The sequence below is a fragment of the Peromyscus maniculatus genome, chromosome 10 (assembly GCF_049852395.1).
Source record: "Peromyscus maniculatus bairdii isolate BWxNUB_F1_BW_parent chromosome 10, HU_Pman_BW_mat_3.1, whole genome shotgun sequence".
Taxonomy (NCBI): Eukaryota; Metazoa; Chordata; class Mammalia; order Rodentia; family Cricetidae; genus Peromyscus; species Peromyscus maniculatus.
Window position 1 is genome coordinate 87183595 of NC_134861.1, and position 22614 is coordinate 87206208.

Consider the following 22614-nt stretch of genomic DNA (forward strand, 5'->3'; position numbering starts at 1 on the left):
AGGGCCGGCATAGCTTAGCTGGGCTGGAGCGGTCTCTGTGGGAAGTAAACATCTGAGGGGAGGAAGCTCTGGCGGGCATTTCCTGCCCACACTGTTAACGTTCACACTGGGTCCCCGGGGAAGGCTTTGCCGTCCCTTCCGGTTGAGGCTGTGGGGTCCCTGTCATGGCTCTGATGATTCAAACTTTGGATGAATCCCGGTGTGGGTTTTGCGATGTTTGGGTTTTTGCTGTTATTGTTCTTGTTTCATTTGGGTTTTCTGCTGCTGGGGGTGAAACCTAGAGACCAGAACATGCTGGGCAAGTCCTTTAGCACTCAGCGACATGTATCCCAGCCTGCGAGCTGATCGCTTCATTTTGCAAGTCTTGGGACGTAGTCTTTGTTTGCAGCGTTCTGAAATGCTAAGGGTTTGTGCCTTGCTCTGTGTGAATACAGGGTTAATAAAAACCCGTTCTCCCTCCTCCTATGAAAACCACTGCAGCGTTTCTTTGTTAATGGGCTAAGGGCAGGGCCGGCGCCCTAGATGGTGAAGTACATGCACAGCACAGGAGGGTTAGGACGGGACCTGAGTTCCTGGGGCAGAACGCCATGGTTTCCAACTTCCTCAAGGTGGTGCGGCATGTCCAAGTTCTCTCCGTGTGGGGGCTGGAGGCAGCAAGGGACTCTGGCTCTGATCTGCCCGACAGTGGTCGATCCGCTCAGGAGTTACTGCGTCTCCTGTTGTGGTCTCCTAATTAAGGAGAGTGGGGCTAGAGGCCACTTAGAGGACTTCCCTTGAGAGGACATTGACTGCTCCTGTCGTGTGCACAGTCTTGCATTCTCCTGCAAAACACGGTTAGTGAGGACCCGGCCTTTGGGTCTGCGTGATGGCTGACTGGACCCAAACCCGCTGCTGGGTCCAGCGGTGACGACTACAGTTGGCCTCAGACCTAGGGGAAACTTCCGACCTTGACTCAGCATGCCCAGTGTACAGCGGTCAATGGGTGGGTCGGACGGTCTGGGTGCTGGCACGATTGCTGGCTGAAGCCAGGCAGTCCTCGCCGTGCCAAGGGTGCAGGCTTTCAGGAAGTGTTCGCAGGGCCTTCCGATTTGACCTCCTGCATTTCCTTGATGTTGAGGGTGAATGACCCCTTAATCACTCGAGGCACCTGTCTGCCACACTCCTGACCGGCACTGGAGTCACATCTGATTCTGAGCGATCTTCTTGAGGTGATGTCAACACAAATGAACAGGTTGCAGGTTATGTTAAAAAAGCACTCATTCCCGTCACCCACCCCCCCATCTATTGGCCATGACCCCAGGACAGGCCGAGCCAGCTTAGACCAGAGTTGCATCTTTTTCCTGTTCCTCCTGCATCACACTGGCTTAAAATTGGCCACGGTTGAGTTGTTATTTCTCCCTTATGCATGGGGGTGACGTGTTCCAAGACTCCCAGTGGTTGTCTGAAACCACGGATAATATCAAACCCTGCATGTACTGGGCATCTTTCTATACGTGCATACTTATGAGAAAGTCTTAGTTTATAAATGAGGTACAGTAAGAGTTTAATAATAATAGACCAATTCCAAGTGTGCACTGAGAGTTCTGCAAATGCCGTCCCTCTTGAGGAATATTTGCAGACATCCGTTGACCACTGGTGACTGAGACCATAGACGGTTAAACTGTGGAGAAGGAGGGAACGTGGAGATAAGCAAACCATAAACCACGGTCTCCCTGCCTCCCCCCACCGAGTGTGTTTAACTTCTCAAGAACATCACAGTGAGAAACCCAGGCTCAGCTGGACTGTAGAAATCATACCTATTTTGGTGCCCCTGATGCATTCAGGCAAATGCCATTTAAGGAGGCCCTGGTTGTATAAAAGGTCTGGATACCGACCATATTTAGCACTAGTACCTAGCTGATGGGGTGCGGAGGGCAGTGAAACCCACGGATTCCATGTTTGTGAGTTGAGCTGTGATACGACAAAACAGACAAGGAAAAGTGAGCAGCTAGTGGACTGAGTGAGCCAGGGAGGGGCTGGAACCTCTCATGGCGCATTAGGAGCCTGTCTGTACAGGAGGAGCGTGAGGCTGAGGGCAGGCCATTTCGCAGGTTGATGTTCACCCCAGCGAAAGGAGGCATTTGTGGGGGCTCACACGGACCATCAGAGCTCTGATCAAGTCAGCTCCTGCTTTTGAGAGCGAGGCTGGAGTGCAGGGTTTGACCACACACTGGAGTTCTCTGCTGCCACCTAGAGATAACCAATGGGAATGCACGGTCAAAAACTTCCTAAGGCCGCCTTTAGGTGTGGCTGGGTGGTGGTCGCACACTTGCCAGCAAGCCAGAGGCCCCTGGGTACCAACATCCTCCAACACCGGGGGTGGGGGGCGGCGGTGTGCAAACAACCAAACAACTGTAGTAGTTCTGGATGGGAAAGGGCAATGTTTCTAGAAGGTGTTTAAATTTACTAAACTCAGAGTGCCAGCGCAGACCCTGGTTACTGTTGAGAACTTCCCTGTGATTTCTAACAAAAATAGAGTGTGGATCTTACAAAAACTGGCTAGCCAAACAAACAAACAAACAAACCAAAAACCCAGTTCCAATTGTTAGGAAACAGAGAGACCTGGTTAGCCTTGCTGTCAATCCAAGGAAGGAACAAACTCCTCCTTCCTGAAGAGAGCCTACAGCAGGTCAACCAGCTTAGGTTTTTTTTGTTTTTTTTTGTTTTTTTTTTTTTGGAATTTTTGATAACGATGGGATGTCAGCTGTGTAGTCAGACTAAACTCCTTATCATCCAAAATGACATCATCGGATAGCTGTAACTGGATTTGGAGGGCTGTGGGTCAGTTATGGAGTTCTGAGAGAAAGCCCCAGCCGCAGGGTTCCTCGTGGCCCTGCAGGGCAAACGCAACAGGTCTACAGAGGATTTACAAGCCGAGAAACAGCACACGCCATGTAGATGTAACCAATCGTATTATTAAAATAAGAAACACAGAGCCAAGGTAAAAGAGAAAAGCCGAGAGGTCAGAGCTCAGAGATAAAATCTTACCTCCTGCAGTGCTCCTAGCTTCCCCGAGAGAGGGAGGTACTTCCTGTGTCCCTGTTTAAATAATCTTTCTCTTCTGCCTTCTCATTGGTTGTAAACCCAACCACATGACTGCCTCATCACTGCCTGTAAGTACCGCCCTCCAGGTCTTAAAGGCGTATGTCTCCAATACTGGCTGTATCCCTGAACACACAGAAATCTACCTAGCTCTTCTAACCACCACGCTCTCACTATGGCTCTAATAGCTCTGACCCCAGGGCAACTTTATTTATTAACATAAAATTAAAATAACATTTCAGTACAAATAAAATATCACCACAACGCCATCCCCCCAACCTAATCGCCTTAACCAGTCCTCAGGGCATAGATGGCCTGGGTTTCAGCCATGTTTCTGTTGGCGGGGGTAGGATGGGGCGGCAGTCTATATAATGCTCTGCATACTTGTAGAGTCGGGGGATCGGGACATAACAAGTGTCCCTAGTTGAAATGGGCCTTGTTAGGCAAGAGAAGCTCCTGGACCCTGGTAGCTGCCATTTTTGAACTCACTGAGGCGTGCTGAGCCAGATCCCTGCTACGCCATCAAAAGACCAAGAGGAGTTTATTGGACTGTTCACACTTATTTCTTACTCATCCACCCTGAGGCTGGGAATATAGGCAGAGGGTTCACCTGGCATGGCTAAGGCTCCGTGTTCCTTCTGCGCTGAGAAAACACACACAGTTCCGCCCAGACCAGAGTGGTTATTAAATGCACGTGTTTCACTGTTTCTAACTGATTCCTGTTAGCATTTCCTGGGAGTCTGGAAGTTTCTGTTTGAAATGATCTGGGATTGGGCAGCCGTTCATGTAGTGAGGACAGGTGGGAAGTGACCCATGACTCACCATTGTGAGTTGACCTGTGCACCAGGTCCTCACCCACCAGGTTTCCATTCACTGCTGTCTCCATCAAGGTGAAGCATCAGGGCTGAGAGCCGGAAGGAAATGCACATTTGAATGATTCCTGCAAAGAGTCAGTTGCCCTGTTAGGGGTCTGGCCAGGCAGGTCTGGAGTCCACAGCTTGGGCTGTGAAGCGCTGTAGCGGGAGTTTAGAACATGACCTTGAGATGCCCTTCACAGGCAGAATTCCCTTCAGGAAGCCCCAGCTCCCCTCTTAGCCTTTCTGCTGATTAAAGGCTGCCCAGAATGTTCTGGATAATTTCCATTACTTATAGTTAACTGCATATAGACTTAGATCTTGTATATAAAATGTAACTTCATAGCAGTAGTTAATTCGGTGTTTCAGTGAATAGCTGAGGACTGGCTGGGTCCAACCATAAAATTATTTTTGTTGCTATTTCATAACTGTAATTTTGCTACTGTTATGAATCACAATGTAAATATCTGTGTTTTCTGATGATCTTAGGTGATCCCCAAAGGGCTCACAACCCACAGGGTGAGAACCACAGTTTACCTTGAGTTGCTGGGGGTTGGCTGTCCAGGTGCAGCTTGCCTGGGTCCTTTGAGTAAGCTTCTCTTAGCTCTTCAGTCAGGTTTGACTGGAAGAGATCTGTCTCTCGGTTCATTCACATGGCTATGGGTAGGACATGGTCTTTCCTGAGTTATTCAACGAAGGTACGGTTCTAGTCAGCAGCTGGCTGCAGGCCTCCCTTGGTTCCTAGCCACACGGGCCTCTCAGGCTCACAACCCAGCGATCAGTTTGTAGAGAGCAGTGTCGGTGTCTTCATGGTTGAAGCGATGTCTCTTGTTTTCTAGAAGCAAGCACCCCCTATTCAGCACACCCTCCAAGGGAGTCACACAAGAATGTGAACAGGGAGGAGCTTCAGGAGCTAGGTCAAAGCTGACTGCCATAATCCAGCCCATTGTATCATCACTTCCTTTGGCGATGATCCACTGTGTCCTTTACCCATAACAATGAGTTCTATCTATCTGGGAGAAAAGAACTGTCTTAGTCAGGGTTTCTATTGCTGTGAAGAGTCACCATGACCATGGCAACTCTTATAAAGGAAAACATTCAATTGGTGGCTTACAGTTCAGAGGTTTAGTCCATTATTGTCATGATGGGACATGGCATCAGCAGGCAGACATGGTGCTGGAGCAGGAGCTGAAAATTCTAACATCTTTGATCCACACGCAACAGAAAGTGAACTGAGACACTGGGCAGTATCTTGAGCATAGGAGGCCTCAGAGCCCGCCTCCACAGTGACACACTTCCTCAAACAAGGCTACACCTACTTCAACAAGGCCACACCTCCTAATAGTGCCACTCCCTATGAGCTTATGGTTGCTAATTACATTCAAACTGCAAGAGTATTTACCATAGAACTGTCAGATGTCATTTTTATGAACAAGTGTTTCTGGCCTGGTTACTGTTACTGTCTGAAGCCATGTGAAATGCGTTTTCATTCACTGAATTAAAAGCAGGCATTATCTGAATGGCCAGTGCACGCACGCCAATGTCCCAAAGCAAGTATGCCCACAGCAGCATGTTCTTCCTCCAGTTACCCTCCAGCTCCTGACGCCCAGGAGCCTGGGGCCGCAGCCAAGGCAGAGAAGTTAGCTTGGATGAATTCAGGTTACAGACAGCTGAGGACAGCCTTCAGCTCCAAAGAGAGAGATTCCTCGGGAGGCCGGTACAGTCGGGGTCTTCTTATAGTGGCTTTTGTTGTGTGTGTTTTGTTTTGAGATAGGGTCTCATCATGTAAGGAGGGAGGAGACATTCTCCTTCATGCTGAGGCTACGTGTGTGTGTGTGTGTGTGTGTGTGTGTGTGTGTGTGTGTGTGTGTGTGTGTGTGTGTCCCCAGATGCAGCCAGGTGGGTGACACTAGGAGGAATTTTCATTTGGCAGCCTGGTCCTTTACAAATGACCTCCTCCCTGAGATTTGCTTCTGGATCCACCGGCTGTAGCAGGCAGTGGCACTCGCTCTCTGTGCCTCATCAGTCTCCAAGTGACTTCTTCAGATGTGGCCATGCATACCCACAAGGCACACAACTGTGTCTGCTGCCTGTGTCCACGGAGAAACACTAAATGTGGATTTCTCTTCGGGAACGCAGTTCTGAGTGTCTCAGGAGACTGATCGTCCAGCGAGGGCACCCATGTGCCAGATGAGACTGGATGTCAGTGTGATGGTGTAGTCTCCTCCAGGACCACCATTTGTAGTTCAGCCCAGCAGCACGCTAAGGCAAAGAACAATTAATACCATTGCAACACATGGCTGGCTGTTTTATCATCGGACCATGTTATTCTTTTCAGATGCCAAGCTTTGTAGCAGGGCTCCCATTGAGCTAGTTGTTGGGTGAAGTGGGAGGTAAGGATGGTTCCACGTCTGCTAGCTCAGAGATCCTCAGTTTGTAGTGCCCCTTCATGTCTTAACGTTATTCACAGGGACCCCTAGGCTGAAAGGAGTACCTGGTAGTTTTATTTATTTTAAGTGGGATCAGGCAAATTAGATATGCCTAACATTTGAATAAGTATTTGAAAAGACAATGCATAGGTCATACAAAGATGTGTTTTTATCATGAGTATGATCACTAGGTACAAACGGACAAATCTCTCTTGCCTGCCTATTCTTGAATAACCACTCAGAGGCTTATATTAATTATAAAAGTTTGGCTAATGGCTCAGGCTTATTACTAGCTATTACAACTTAAATTAACCCATTTCTATTCATCTATGTATTGCCACATGGTTGTGGCATTACCAGTCTGCTGGCATGTTGCTCCTTGGGCAGCTGACTGCGTCTGCCTCAACTTTTTTTCCTCTCTTCAGTTTGGCTTTCCCACCTAGCTGTATTCTGTCTGGCTATAGGCCAGATCAGCTTTATTTATCAACCAACAAGATCACCACATATTCACAACATACAGAAAGACATCCTACAGCAACTAGGCATCTTTTAAAATGATTATTGTATGTCTGTGCATGATTGGGGCGACATGCATGTCACAGCTGTGCCAAGAAGGCCAGAAGACTACCTCCAGAGTGGCCTTTCTTCTTCCATCTTTACATGGGTTCCAGAGATTGACCTCAGGCCTCTGTCTCAAGTATCTTTACCCTGTGAGCCGTGTGTCTGGCCAACCAGCTGTCTTAATAGTCTTGTTCATGGTAGGTTAGTGTAGTTTCTGTGTAGCGTATGATCTAGTCAGTGGGTGTTGAAGCCTTTGACTCAGTAAACAGACCATGTAAGGTGAGTCCATGTAGGCGACAATGAGAATCTCGCTCCCTTTCCATATCCCTTCAGCCTTTTCCTGTTTCCCTACCCTGATTCCCCTGCAGTGACTAGAAAGTCTAGACTCTTACCATCTCCGTTTTCCTGATTCTCAGCTAACCCCCAGGGGAGGTGTGGCCCACCTCCTCCTGCTTAAATCCGGATGGTGCAGTAGTCTCCAGAAGGAACTGTTTTCAGCTTTACCTTAGTTTGTTTTAGACAAGCGAGTGAGCTTTGCATTACAGTGTTGCTGAGATTCTTACCTGTGGTGATAAAATACTCTGACAGAAGCGGAGTAAGTGGGAAGAGGTATTTCAGCTCACAGTTCCGGGCAGCAGCCCGTCACAGGGGAAGTGAGGCCAGAGGGGCTTGAAGCAGCTGCTCACGTGGCATCCTCAGTCAGAAAGCAGAGAGATGAAGGTTCGCTACTGTTTGGTTCCTTTTCCCCGTTTATTCAGTCTGAGACTGCTAGCCAGGGAATGGCGCCGCCCCCAGGGGGTGGGTCTTCCCATCTCAACTGACAGAGTTAAGATAACCCGCTACAGGCAAGCCCAGAGGCCTGCCTCCCAGGCTGTTCTGGGTTCAGCGGAGTTGACAGCACCGTCATGGGCATCAGCCAGATTCTGACAGACCTGCCATTTCCTGGACAAGTGGAAATAGACCTAGTTACCTGCGTGTCTGGTTCAAATTCTAAACCATGAGATGGGACTTGAGAGTAGACTGTAGAGGAATACACCTGTCATTGTGGAACAGGTCTTTCAGGGCTTATCCTTGGGGAACTAGACTTCAACATTAAGTCAGTGAATCAGATACACAGAGACCAAGGCATTCACACCTCCATAGGCACCTGGGCAGCCCTCCATGGCTCACACAGACACATGTCCATGGAGCACCTGGGCAGCCCTCCATGGCTCACACAGACACATGTCCATGGAGCACCTGGGCAGCCCTCCATGGCTCACACAGACACATGTCCATGGAGCACCTGGGCAGCCCTCCATGTCCTACACTGAAATCTCCCTATTTTCTCACCGACCTACAGCTCTTAGGCAGACCGGCAGAGCCCTGTTCTGTCTTGTCTCGAGGTGAGGGGGAGCAGGGGAACATTGGTGAGAACTTCCTGTGGCATTACCAGCGCAAGTGTCTAGAGCCATTAGAAACACTGACTGTCAAATGCCATGTCCTGTTCTCCCGGGATTGTAGATTGTTTTCACATACCGAAATTGTTTGGGAAGATACCAACTATCTTTTGATGTGACTATGAGGAGAATCTTTGCTCATATGTTAAACGATCTTGAGAATATGATTGTGATCCCTTTTCTCCAAAGGGTAGGAATAGTCAGCTAGAAGACTGAGTGATGCTTGTTATCTGCAGAGAATTGAGTTAGACAAGTACATTTCTCTCTAACTTTTGTAACTAGCCATAGATATAGCCTAGAAAGTAAAGTGTTAGCCATGTAAGGGCCCGCCACAGTCATTATATGTAATTTCTGATAAAATTGAACACCTCAGAAGGTATGCATTTTGTCAAAGTTCATACCATTGGTTCATGGCTCTTCTGTGAATACAAAACTATGTTCCTGGAATTGCGCATCCCACTAAAGCATGGGTCTGATAAACTAGGACTTTGCAGACTAGATTGCCAGTAGCCATAGACCATTTGAAACTTACTAGGGTAGGTTATGTCTAAAATTGTATCTTTGTGTTTCAGGTCTAAAAACTGAAAATTGCATCGCAAACCCAGGTAAGACGTGTTTCAATGATCATCTCTGTCATGGGAATTTTATTAGTTTTTTTTTTCTCATGAGTATGGGTCAAAGGCCACTATTGCCGCTCCCTCCCCACCCTCCTCCCCCTCCCTCTCCCTTCCCCCCACCCCTACCCTACACTGTTATACTGTCATACTGCCGTCGTCGTCATATCTAAGGCTAAAGTTTGCTTTTGTTGGAGGCTCTGAGTCCATTTGCTGTCCACTCAGAAACCAACACTCAGGAATTAAGAGTCATTAGAAAGAAAACCAGGTTATACAAAAAGGTCAGCACCCTGAGAAGGTGGGGAGCAAGGTTGTTTGGGGGGCCGTCTCAGGTACACAAAGAGACTTCACCGGAAGGGGAGGCGCAGGGGATAGGCAGGCCAAGGGATGAGTGAGTCATACACAGGCCTGACAGCCATTGCGTCTCACAGTGTGCCTTTCCCGTTTCTGCCGGGGTGTCCTTGGCATAAACACAGACTTTCCGTCTCCTAGGCTAGTGCCTGTGACCATTTTACCAACACATCATTTCTCTGAACATTAAACATGATCCTACTTTTTTTTATTTAAATTTTATTTTACAATACCATTCAGTTCTACATATCAGCCATGGGTTCCCCTGTTCTCCCCCCTCCCACCCCTCCCCTTCCTCCCAGCCCACCCCCCATTCCCACCTCCTCCAGGGCAAATCCTCCCCCCCCCCCCAGGACTGAGATCAACCTGGTAGACTCAGTCCAGGCAGGTCCAGTCCCTTCCTCCCAGACTGAGCCAAGTGTCCCTGCATAAGCTCCAGGTTTCAAACGGCCAACTCATGTACTGAGCACAGGACTTGGTCCCACTGCCTAGTTGCCTCCCAAACTGATCAAGCCAATCAACTGTCTCACCTATTCAGAGGGCCTGATCCAGCTGGGAGCCCCTCAGCCTTCGGTTCATAGTTCATGTGTTTCCATTCATTTGGCTATTTTTTTTCAATAATTGAGTAAAACCGAAATTTATTATAAGCCACAGTCGTCCTAGGGACCTCCATGCTATATATATAGCCTCCATGGTTTTATGGGTTGTGGTCTGATTGTTCTTTATTTTATATCTAGAATCCACCTATGAGTGAGTACATACCATAACTGTCTTTCTGGGTTTGGGTTACCTCACTCAGGATCATTTTTTCTAGTTCCATCCATTTGCCTGCAAATTTCATGCTTTCATTGTTTTTCTCTGCTGAGTAGTACTCCATTGTGTATATGTACCGCATTTTTTTCATCCATTCTTCCGTTGACGGGCATCTAGGTTGTTTCCAGGTTCTGGCTATTACAAATAGTGCTGCTATGAACATAGCTGAGCATGTTATCTTTATGGTATGAATCAGCATTCCTTGGGTATATGCCCAAGAGTGGGATGGCTGGGTCTTGAGGTAGTTCGATTCCTAATTTTCTGAGAAATCGCCATACTGATTTCCACAGTGGTTGTACAAGTTTACATTCCCACCAACAGTGGAGGAGTGTTCCCTTTGCTCCACATCCTCTCCAACATTGACTGTTGTTGGTGTTTTTGATCGTAGCCATTCTGACAGGTGTAAGGTGGTATCTCAGAGTCATTTTGATTTGCATTTCTCTGATGATTAAGGATGTTTAGTATTTCTTTAAATGCCTTTCAGCCATTTGTAGTTCTTGTTTTGTGAATTCTCTGTTTAGCTCTTTAGCCCATTTTTTAATTGGACTGTTTAGTATTTTGATGTCTAGTTTCTTGAGTTCTTTATATACTGTGGAGATCAATCCTCTGTCAGATGTGGGGTTGGTGAAGATCTTTTCCCATTCTGTTGGCTGTCTTTTTGTCTTATTGACTGTGTCTTTTGCCCTGAAAAAGCTTCTCAGTTTTGAGAGGTCCCATTTATTAATTGTTGTGCTCAGGGTCTGTGCTGTTGGTGTTTTATTTAGGAAATTGTCTCCAGTGCCAATGCGTTCAAGAGTGCTACCTACTTTCTTTTCTATTAAGTTTAGTGTAACTGGATTTATGTTCAGGTCTTTGATCCACTTGGACTTGAGTTTTGTGCATGGTGACAGATATGGATCTATTTGTAATCTTTTACATATTGAGATCCAGTTATGCCAGCACCATTTGTTGAAGATACTTTCTTTTTTCCATTGTATAGTTTTGGCTCCTTTGTCAAAAACCAGGTGTTCATATGTGCATGGATTAATGTCAGGGTCTTCAATTCGATTCCATTGGTCCGTATGTTGGTTTTTATACCAGTACCAAGCTGTTTTTATTACTATAGCTCTGTAGTAGAGTTTGAGGTCAGATGATCCCACTTTTAATTAAATAATAATACCATCAAGCCCTTGAGGTTATCTGAAGACCACCCCGCACACCAGGTAACGGGAAACTCAGGAAAGATGATGGCCCAGGGCCTTCCAGGACAAGTGTCTTTCTGTCTCCTTTTCCCACAGTATCCAGGTGACTCTGGCAGCTGTGTCTGGGTCGTTTACGCGCAGTTTTCTTGAGAATTTACAGGGCTGGGTAGAGGGGAACGGCAGAGTCCCCTTACACAGGGCACTTCGCAAAGTGAGTCAGTCCGGATGGCATGGCCAGATTACTGTCACACCGCCTGTCATGGCTGTGTCCTGTGGAGAGCTGTCTCCACCCCATCCTGACCTCCTTGTCCTGGGCAGCCCGGGACATACCACCCTCACTCCGTCCCACCTTACAGGACTTATGGCTTTCGCCATTTCCCACGCGGCTCCGTGCAAAGAGCTAGACTCCAGTTCCTGTATTTTGGTATCTCAGGAAATAAGATTTGGGAAAGGAATGGAGGAATGGAGTGAATGTGGCGTAAAGGAGAAAAGAGGCCTGGTGGAGCCTCGATGGGCCCGCTTCCGCTTCCTTGGGGGGAAATGGGGAGATGTAACAATAAGTAATGTCTGCCAGAGAGGGTGGGAGGGCTGGGAAGGTACACCCGGAGTCTCTACGTGTGTGGAGGCTCAGCATTGTCGTGTGGGTCGCATGCTGTCAAAGTGCCAAAACACTTCAACTAGCGCATGCTGTCAGGGAACTGTCTGGAAGACTTCCTCGCTGAAATGTTCGGAAACAAGAGTCCATTTCTAGCTGTCTTCCTGACTAGCTTTTCTATGCATTGTTTTTCTTAATTGAAATTTTATGTTTTTTTGTAACCATGCTTTGTATATTTTTTGAAAGTAGGTCAGCTCAAATCCTCATTATTATTAAGTATTTAAAATAGGCTGGCCTTGGCATGGCATCTAGGCACAGTAACATGGATGTTAATGTTTGCATTTCAGAATATATGGAACCTGTGTATGTCTACAACCCTGGTGAGTATACACTTTTACAAACAGTCCAACAAGCATGTTTATTAGCTCTTTCCTGTGGGGCAAATGCACTTCCTACCCAAGCGAAGCTGGTACTTGGCAGATCCAAGAGGGAGGGAACCAGTGTATTCTGGGAAATACCCTCCTTCCCTGCAGCTGGTCGCTCTGTGGCCCTTGGAGCAGCCAGTGTTCTGGGGGGTAAGGGCCGGGGTACCCGAGGAGCTCACTCAAGGCCAGTCTGTGGGGCACCTGTAGCCCTATGTTCCTCTGTTGGAATTAGCACAAGCAAGTGACACCCACCTTCAAGTGGAAATTAAAATTCTCAGCATATGTGCCTCTCCCAGAGGCCAGATGTTTGATGCGTCCATCGAGCATCTTGAGCTAATTAGTATTACCATATAGGAAAACACAAGTTCAAGCCATCTTGAAAGTGTGCTCTGAGGTGTTACAACCTGTCCCCACAGAGGCAAAGCCGCTGGCTGGCCCACACCCTGGGGACGTGCCTACAGCGCCCCCTACTGGCCCTTTGCATTCACAAAATTCTGACCCTTGTACAGGACCTCGGCCAGCTATTAAGTCAGACATTGTTTCCTGTCTCCCAGGAGACTAGTAGTGTGGAGGCGCAGGAGAAGGGTCCCGCCCACTGCCCACATGCACTTGAACTCAGTGATGTGCCTCCTGGTCCTTTACAGTTCTTCTGCTCCCTTGGTAAAACTGATGCATTTTGCTTGTTTGTGACGTAGATCTGGAAAGTCAGAAGCTTGAAGACTCTGGTAAGACACTCTTGTAAACTCTGGGCTGTCACATTTGCAGGCTGTGAGCGGGTGGGGAGAAGTGGGGAGAAGCCAGAGCCCATCTTAGCTTACTAGTTTGATCTATGAGAGTGAATTCTTTGTAAAAACTATACAGCACCCCTGCCTGTTGTCACCCCAGAAAGCAGAGGAGAGTGTGGCTGGTTATTCCGCGAACTTTTGTGACCCAGAGTTGTTGACAAAACAAACAGCATTTATTTTCCCTAAGTTAAAATGATGATTCTTTGAATGTGTATCCTAGTAGTATGTGTACTCACGTTCATTTGATGAGTTCAAGTCCAAAGTGTAACTTACTCCAAGGTTTTTAATTAGAAAGGGAAGAAGGAAGGAAGGGAGAGAGGGAGAGAGGAGAGAGAGAGAGAGAGACAGAGAGAAAGAAAGGAAGGAAGGAAGGAAGGAAGGAAGGAAGGAAGGAAGGAAGGAAGGAAGGAAGGAAGAAAGAGAGAGAGAAACTATGGGCTGGAGAGATGGCTTGCTGCTCTTTTAGAGGACCCAGGATCGGTTCCTAGCATCCACAGCAGGTGGCTCACAGTTACTGTCTGTAATTCCAGTTCAGCAGCTGTGATGCCTTCTGGCCTCCACAGGTACCTGTGGACAAGTGGAACACATATACACACTCACGCACACACATATACCCACTCACACAATACATATACCCACTCACGCACACACATATACACACAGAAACAAATGTTTTTCTGTTTGAGTGTGTGCGTGTGCGTGTGTGCGTGCGCGTGTGCGTGCGTGCGTGTACATGCCTGTGGAGGCCAGAGGTTGATACCAGGTGTCTTCCTAGATCACTCTGTGTGCTGAGGCAGAATCTGTGAACAGGAAGCCCTCCAATTCTGCTAATCTGGCTAGCCAGCACGTTCCGGAGCTCCCATCTCCACCTCCCACACGCAAGGGTTATGGGCTGACCATGACACCCACCCGGCTAAGATGTGGGTTCTGGGGACCCAAACCGGTGCTCAGGCTTGTGGTGTATGGCAAGCACTTTGTCCAGCATGCCATCTCGCCAGCTGCCAAGTTTCTCTTTTTTAATAGAAATTGTTATTGTCTTCAAGTGCTAGGACAGTTTCAAGTTACTGAAGAAATTATTGGAATACTTTTCTATTTTCTTTTTTTTTCATGGTGCCTGGAATCAAACCCTGGGCCCCCTGCAAGCTAGGTAAGCACACTCTTGCTGAGATATTAAACCCCCCGCCCCTGGGACAAATTTTCTAGTGGTTGATCCAAGAGTATGTGTCACTAACCTTAAACGTGACTCTGCGTTTAACCGGTTATAACTTGGAAACCAGGAGAGCATAAATGTAAAGCTGTTGCTCCCTGTCTCGGCGGCGTGGTTAGAAAGGACAGCAGTGCCAGCAGAGGTTGGTTTTTTCAGGACTAGGCTTCCTGCACTCGAGAGGACTGCCTTATCACTGAGCTGTCTCAGCCCTCTGGATGTTTTAATTTTAAGACAGACTCTGAACAGAGCACGACAGTGCACACCTTTAACCCCAGCAGAGACAAGCAGATGCCTAGTATGAGTTCGAAGCCAGCCTGGTCTATACAGTGAGTTTCAGGCCAGATAAGGTTACCTAGCGAGACCCCGCCTGAAAACCAAAACAACAAAACAAACCCCAGACAGGGTCTGATTAGATTAGCTGGCCTTGAACTTTCAACCACAGGCCCCCCACCAATCCTACCTTTCTTTAAAAGAGGCTCCACAGAATCAGAAAGAACCCAGTTGTGGATGAGCCCTGACTCAGTGGCTCTGCCCAGCAGCTGACCGAACTCAGATAAGCTCTGGCCAGACCCTACTGGCTGACCAGTGGCCAGAGACCCAAGGCATTGTGCAGCTCGCCAGAGCACAGTGTGACATTCCTACATACACTACCCGTGCGGGGTGGGTACTATTAAACAACACTAACAGTATTAAACACTAAACATAGAAATGAGGCTTGAAAAAGCATTTAAAGATGCAAGAAAGCACTTACAATCCGATGTAAACCGTAAGAGCCGAGGGTCGGGCTCAGTAAGTCAAGGCTGGACTAGCATTCATGCAGACCTCCAGACGGACAGACACATGTACACACATGTGGATGGCAGATAAGAAAGGGTCATGGGAGAGGAATGTGATCAATGCATGCATGAAAAGATCATACTTGAAACCTATTTTTTATCACACTCTTTAGTGTGTGTACATATGTGTACATGTATGTGTGTCACAGCACATGTATGGAGGTCAGAAGACAACTTCCACGAAGTGGCTTCCCCAGGACTGAACTCAGGTGGCAGAATCTTGACCAGCTGAGCCATTTGTCAGCCAAAACTCATTATTTTGTACAATCAGTATAAAACAAAAAAGTGTGGGGGCACAATTTATAATCCTAGCACTTGGGAAGTTGAGGCAGGAGGATGGCAAGTTTGAGGGTAGCCTGGGATACACAGAAAGACCCTGTCTCAAAATTTTAAAAATCCAAACCAAAAACTTGAATTTGATCCCCAGTACCATATTTTTTTTTAAAGATATATAGCCGGGTGATGGGGCCAGCCTGATCTACAAAGCTAGTCTCAGGACAGCCAGAGCTACACAGAGAAACCATGTTTCAAAAAACAACAACAACAACAAAAAACCCCAAAAAAACAAACAAAAAGTTAAAAAATAACACAAAGTATCTATAATTAAAATGTATATGTGTATATATATGCAAAAAGATTCAAAGTAAATATACCAAAAAATGTTACAAAGTAATATTTGAGATGTGAGCTTTTTAATTAATTTAATCTCCAATTTTCCATTTCTACAGTTATCACGTATTATGTATATAACCAGAAAATATTATATAAAACACCATATAGAAGATAATGTATACATAATATTTATAGCACACACATATACACACACACATACAATACAAAATAAAAACTGTGTCAGAGACTTTGGACAGATCTTCACACTACCATTTCTGTGTGTGTGTGTGTGTGTGTGTGTGTGTGTGTGTGTTATGGGGGCACCCCCACATTGTAGCACACCCGTAGACAGATTTTCACACTACCATTTCTCTCTCTCTGTGTGTGTGTGTGTGTGTGTGTGTGTGTGTGTGTGTGTGTGTGTGTTTTATGGGGGCACCCCCACGTTGTAGCACACCCGTGGAGGCCAGAGGACAACTTGCAGAAGTTTTCTCTCTTCACTGTGTGGGTTCCAGAGTTGAGACTCAGGTCGGCAGCGGGGGGCAAGTGTCTGAGCCTGCTGAGCCGAACTGCTGGTCCTGGACTGACTGACTGATCTTAGGGAAGGATCCCTGCTGGCCCTGGACTGACTGACTGATCTTAGGGAAGGATCCTCTGCTTACCCCAGGTGCTCTCCGAGTGGCGAGCCATAGTCCTCCCTGTGAACTAAGCTTCAGTGTTTAATGGCTCTGCCCTTCTCTTGTCATTTTGAAACATTGTTTCTCGAAGCTTTCTAAGCTTTTCACTACAAAGAGTCCAACATAAACCTAAATTAATTTGGAAGCTGAAGACTTCACCTCACTTTGTAACTGGATCTCATGGAGCCCAGGCTGCCCACTGACTTGCTGTGTAGTAGAGAATGGCCCTGAAGTCCTGATCTTCCTGCCTCCACCTCTCAAGACTGGGATTCCAGGCACCAGCTCCCTGACTCTACCCTCACCCCCACCCCCACCCCCAGTACACATACAAGAAAGCTCTTATGCTTAGCTTTAGAAATAAAAAGCTAGGGGCTAACCTGGCAAATGAATTCTCTTTTACTCTGTCAGATTAGCTACCAGGTTATGATTAAGCCTCTATAGGTAGGACATTTATCACTTTTGAGAGTTTTTTTTTTTAATGCTCTGTGCAGCAAACCAAGCATTTGATGTAATATTTTCCATTCTCACTTCATATAATATGCAAGCTATTTCTTTTGCATACTCAAAGACTTCAAAGTCAGAGCTAATACCTACAATGAGACGGGCATACAAGCAGAGACTTCAGCCCAGTACGGTTTCATTTTAAAACGATTGACCACGTCAGCTAAACGTGGGGTGATGAGAACTAAATCGTAGATGCTCCTGAAATCTCGCTTAATGTTGCTGTTACATTTCTGACTTACCTGTTTAAAGTTTGGAGATGGGAGACAAAGGGGGAATGTTAGCAGTGCCACTAACTGATAACCACCACCAGCATTTATTTCTGCCTTTAGGTAGGAAAAGCTTCGGATCGACTGGCATACCAGGTAAGGTTGTTTTCTCTTTACTAAGAGCATTACAGCCGATGCCAGGGATGATACTCGAAGGTTTCACTTAAGTCTCGTGCTAGTCATCTCTACGGCTTTCTCTGGGGAAGACCATAGACTGTGCCCACCCAGCCTTCCCAGGTTGCTGGGCCACTGGCTCCGGGGCAGGACAGCTAAGCTCTTCGGAACACGGTTCAGGGCCCGCTTGCTGGGACCTGCCTGCAGGGGTCCAGGCCTTCCTGAAGCTCTGTAGACACACTTGGACAGGCCAAGCATCCAGGCTCACGGCTGTTCTGGGACCTGCAAGTAACAAAACACGGTCCTCTGCTGGTGCAGACACAGCTCAGTGAGGTGCTGTCCACAAGCTCCCCGAGTTTGGTGTGGATGTGCCCAGTGAGGGCTCATGGAGCCAGAGCTGCGCCACCCTAAGTCTGAAGCCATAGTGCGGTGGGACCCTGGGGTGGTGTCCAGTGCTCATGACGCAGAGCTCAGGAGCAACCAGAGGCCACTTAAGCTCTTTTCTTGTTTAGGAAAGAAAACTGCAGGACCTTTTCTACTTCCTGGTGGGCAATAGTAGGCACACCCAAGGGCAAGAAATGCCAGCGCAGGGATAGAGACATACCTGTCATCATTACACACGTGCCAGGAAGTCTTTGCACACGATCGCATGCGAGTGAAGGACCGGGGTCTTTTACTGTTCTTTCCTCAATGCTTGCATTTCCTTGGTGTTTTCCACTGTATTTACCATGGCAGATGCCACCTGCCTTTCGCAGCAGCCATGAACCAGTGTCGTTTTAAAAGTGTGAGGGCTGGGGGCGGGGGGGGGGGGGGTGCCAAGCACTGAGGGGCTGAGCGACTGTGATCGGAGAAATGGAGCTGAGACTCTAGGAAGAGTCCTCAGAAGTCCCTCGGCACTTTATGCTGACGGGGGAGGGACAAGAGGGCACATTTTCTCCCCCTGCTCAATGGTCTTGATGCCTCTGTGCCTCAGAACCGCCATATTCCAAATGTGACCACCTTGTCCTAGCAACTTCACGGGAATATTGGTAAGGAGTATCTAACAACCAGTTCGTAATATCCTTCCCCTGGGTTCATTCAGTGATTTGAAACTTTTTTTTCCCCTATGGATTTTGTTAATTACGGGCATGGTTATTTAGTGGGATTGAACCTAGGGCTTATGCATGCTAGGCAAGTACCCTACCACTGAGCTACATTCCCAGCAAGTTTTGCCTGTGCTAAAATCACATCCATGGTTCTGACCACTCTGGACACTGCTGTCTGTTTTAAACAGTAGGCCATGTAGAAACAGCATGCCACAGCTAGCTCATAGAACAGACACACAAAGCAGGTCCAGCAACTGTTTCCTACGGATCCAGATCGGCATCGTTCCCCTTACATCACTTCCGGTCTTGGGGTCTGAGTTTGCACAGTGCTCTCCCAGGGGTCTTCACAGTCTACTCTGTGGCCGTGTGAAAAGCAGCTTCTAAGCGGGGTGTGGAGGACACATGTGAGCTGTGCAGACAGACCTGGCATTGAGTCCCCCTCTGCTGCCTGCCTCTGGTAACTTTGTGCAATGACTGACTTTATCCCAGCATCCTCCATTGTAAGGTGCGGACGGTTCTACCTTTCAGGGCTGAGGATCTGATATCACAAACCATCCAACAGCAGTAAAACAGTGCATAGAAGCTGCCTTTTTTTATTAACTGAAAATCATTTTCTCATTTAGAAATTAAAGTGCTACAACCAGATGAAAACCTTCTCCGGCCAGATGAAAAGCCTGGTAATTCTTCATGGGGGGAGGCGCCTGGAGTTCTAAGTTCTTTCTCATCATCATTCAGACAGCTCAGGGTCTGGGGGAAGTCACCTGGGCTGTACAGTTCTGACATACCATCCTGACGTTAGAATGGGCAAGCGCTGAGAACTCATTTCCGTGTGCACAGGTAGCTAAAGCCTAGACGAGGGTAGGTGGCCTGATTCCGGACAACGGTGTCCAGCTGCACCTGTATTCCAGAGCGAGTCAGGAACTGGGCCCAGGGTGTCTGTAGATGCAAGAATACACTGTGCGAGGTGGAAATGAGAACCCGCAGCCCTGCAGGACCCGCTTTTGTGTGTCAGCATGCCTTCTCTTTCTGCGAGAGCCAGATTTCCTGAGGAGACGATGCCTTGCGTCTCTCCTGGAAAGATGATGCGTTGTAGTGCAGGCTGTTTAAGGCTTGACTCATCGAATCCAGCAAGGTAGATGCTGTCGTTGCACAGCAAGATTAGGAATCTGGCGAGGGCAGAAAGAGACAGCCAGGCTGACACTCATCTATTCTGGACTCCTGAGACACAGCATTTAGATTTAAGATTATGAAGATGTAGCCGGGCGTTGGTGGCGCACGCCTTTAATCCCAGCACTCGGGAGGCAGAGGCAGGCGGATCTTTGTGAGTTCGAGGCCAGCCTGGGCTACCAAGTGAGTTCCAGGAAAGGCGCAAAGCTACACAGAGAAACCCTGTCTCAAAAAACCAAAAAAAAAAAAAAAAAAAAAAAAAAAAAAAAAAAAAAAAAGATTATGAAGATGTGAGTATCAGTATTCCAAGGCTAGCCACACACATGGTGGTGGCAGACCACAGCAATGGAGCAGAGGCCAGTCAGACACGGATCCCATGGATGCATGAGCTCTGATTCCATGCACACTGTGTCTCAGACAGTGCAGGTGGCTGCAGTGTTCTTGAGGTGCTAGCTGTGCCCAGTAGGATGATAAAGTGCTGATCTCATAATGCGCTGGTACTCAGTAACTGGGAGACGGGGTGGCTTGTACTTGGCAGTCAGAGTTCAATATATAGAAAAGGGTTCTTTTTGGTAAACACACTTCACATTTATTTTAACGAAAACACACATTCAGGGGGGACCTTTTCAGAGAGCAGATAGGTCAAATTAAAGCCTTCTCTAGCCTTACATATGTCCCTGGACCAGTTTACCTTGGCCCCAGGCCCAAACCCAAGGGGAGAAGAAGCTTGTTCCAGCTTTATGAGATCTTTCTGGAGAATATATAACGCAGTAACCCAGAATCTCTTTATGTTCTAGAAGGCAAAAGTCAAAGAAATGCGGACAACCCCAGTAAGAAATAGAAAACCTTCTTTTCTTCAGATGATAAATGCTGTGAAATATAAAAATGTGAAGTTAATTTTTTTCTTATTAAAAGTTGCATGTGCTTATGTGCATGCAGAAGAGGCCCCCCCACCGCCCCTGTTTACTTTAAATGACCATTAACTGTCTAGAGACTGTACTTAGAACATTTTCAGCTCTCTTAAGCCATCCTTTTTCAAGAAAAAAATTTTCATAAAACCATCATAGCATCCTGAAATAAGATTAGTGGTACGATGTACCTTACCTGTAAAAGAATTGGCATGTTCCGACAATATTTGTAGCTATATGTCTCGATGCATAAACGCTAAATTCATAAAGTGGACATACCCTCCATGAAAATGTGGGTGAAGGGCATACTGGAAGCTATTCCTTGTACGATCAAAGTGAGATAGCAGCGGACAGTAGATAAACTGTTTAGTGATAATTAAAACAATCACAACAGCAGGTGGTGGTGGCGGCCCAAGCCTTTAATCCCAGCACTCGGGAGGCAGAGGGAGGTGGGTCTCTGTGAGTTCGAGGCCAGCCTGGTCTACAGAGTGAGTTTCAGGACAGCCAGGGCTGTTACACAGAGAAACCCTGTCTTGCAAAAACCAATCGGAAAATACTTGGTTTACTGGCATGGCAAGCTGCTCCAGGTTGTGTGAGCTCTGGGAGCAATTTTTGATTTCCATGTGTCTGGAAGCATACTTGAAAACTGCAGAGGGTAGGTCCATGCTTCACTGTGGCAGGCTATCCCGAGCATTTCAGATCTAGCTCCCAACAGTAAAAAAGTTTCCTTCAGTGGCAGAGCTGGCACCTGTAAGGCCCAAGTTCAGTCATTAGCACCCCCATCCCACCCTGGACAGCTTCTAGATTGTTCTCAGGTGCAGTACTGCCCACATGTGAACGCTGGTCTGCAGAGCATCCTGGTGCACGGGTGGCCTGCCGGTCCACCTCGAGCCACGAGACTGCCATGTCTGCAACTCCGGCAAGCAAACTGACAGGCAGCCCTAGAAAACTACGGTTTCTCTTGGCTTCCTGGATGAAAGCTGACTGGTTCATTCATAAACTCCGAGAGAGTGCTCCCTTCCCTGTGCACTCTGCTTAAACAAAAAGTGTAAGCAAGTTACCCGGGTTTAAAGCAGAGTAAAACAAGCTAGTTTTCCCCAAAGCCATGTCCGTGTGGAGGAAACTTTTTTCCCTGTTTGTAGGCTGTGCTTTAAAAACGCAGTTATATCCAGCTACACTGATATCCGTGTGAATATGCACACACACTGTCTTGTTTGAAACACGACACTTGAGGTAAACTTGACAATTCTGGTGCACTTGAACAAGAAATAACTGTCTTGGTTGCCTAGAGAGATTTAAAAGCCCTGTGAAATCTGAGAAAACAAAAACAAAACCCTCCAACAGTATGCCCTGACGACACATGTAGAAATGTAGCTTGAAGCTTTGAAGCTGCGTGCATGTGCAACGTTACCTGACTTGTTCCAGTGGGTCTCTGCCACAGCCTGCCGCAGCACAGTTGTGCTGTCTGTGGTAGGCGGCGGACACTCAAGACATACCACGAAGTGATGTGTCCATGACTGTTCTCTCCAACAGCTCCAGGTCCACGTCCAGTTCCACGTCCCAAGACCCATCCTTCTGCATCCTTCGGCAGAAGACTCCTCCCACCAGTCACAGCATCCATTGTTTTAGCGGTCGCTTCTGCTGTAAACATCCTCACTGTTCTAGAGCTTGAGACGGGATCTTAACCTTTATTGGAAAGGCGCTGAGGGGATCCCACAGAAGGTCACGAGAAGAGATGTGACAGACTCACTGCATAAAATAAGAACTGTGTATCTCTTCCCTGTTTTACAGTTTCAAAAGCTGGTCCAAATAGTGTCATAGGATTCACTTTTCATTTCTGATTAATTTTAGGATTGCAAAAATCCCAAAGCTGTATACTTTTGACTGGATTCAATAAAACTTTTAAGTTTATTAAATGTCTTCCTTTAGAATTTCCAACTATTAAATTACTCATGTGATTAACATGAATTTAATGCCAGAAACAAAATGTGAATGCTTGTTTCTTTCTGAAGAATCAAACTTCAAATAAATAGGCAGACAGGAAAGCGAGTGAGCTAAGACGGTGGGCAGCCTCTTGTTCCCAGGGACAAAGCCGTGGAGAATTGCAGGC

The 22614-nt window shown here is 47.2% G+C and overlaps 1 protein-coding gene and 1 long non-coding RNA gene across 17 annotated transcripts in view; one reads left to right on the forward strand and one right to left on the reverse strand.

Moving 5' to 3' along the window:
* Positions 1-22420, forward strand: part of Art3 (ADP-ribosyltransferase 3 (inactive)) — an 86314-nt gene extending 63894 nt beyond the window's left edge. For 6 of the 16 annotated variants that reach the window (XM_076546662.1, XM_076546665.1, XM_076546663.1 and 3 more), the window contains exons 4-11: positions 8937-8969; positions 12266-12298; positions 13039-13067; positions 14239-14275; positions 17294-17326; positions 19053-19106; positions 20394-20426; positions 22038-22420. In XM_076546662.1, coding sequence (XP_076402777.1) covers positions 8937-8969; positions 12266-12298; positions 13039-13067; positions 14239-14275; positions 17294-17326; positions 19053-19106; positions 20394-20426; positions 22038-22189 — 404 coding nt within the window. In that variant the 3' untranslated portion in view covers positions 22190-22420. Of the gene's footprint in view, positions 1-8936; positions 8970-12265; positions 12299-13038; positions 13069-14238; positions 14276-17293; positions 17327-19052; positions 19107-20393; positions 20484-22037 lie in introns of all 16 variants that reach the window. The other 10 variants (XM_076546669.1, XM_076546668.1, XM_076546673.1 and 7 more) reach the window with 8 other exon arrangements.
* LOC121820960 (uncharacterized) lies at positions 1527-2231 on the reverse strand. The gene is made up of 2 exons (XR_006061616.2): positions 2141-2231; positions 1527-1660 (listed from the first exon to the last, which is right to left on the reverse strand). It is a non-coding gene; the product is annotated as an uncharacterized LOC121820960 (long non-coding RNA).
* Positions 22421-22614: the final 194 nt, after the last annotated feature.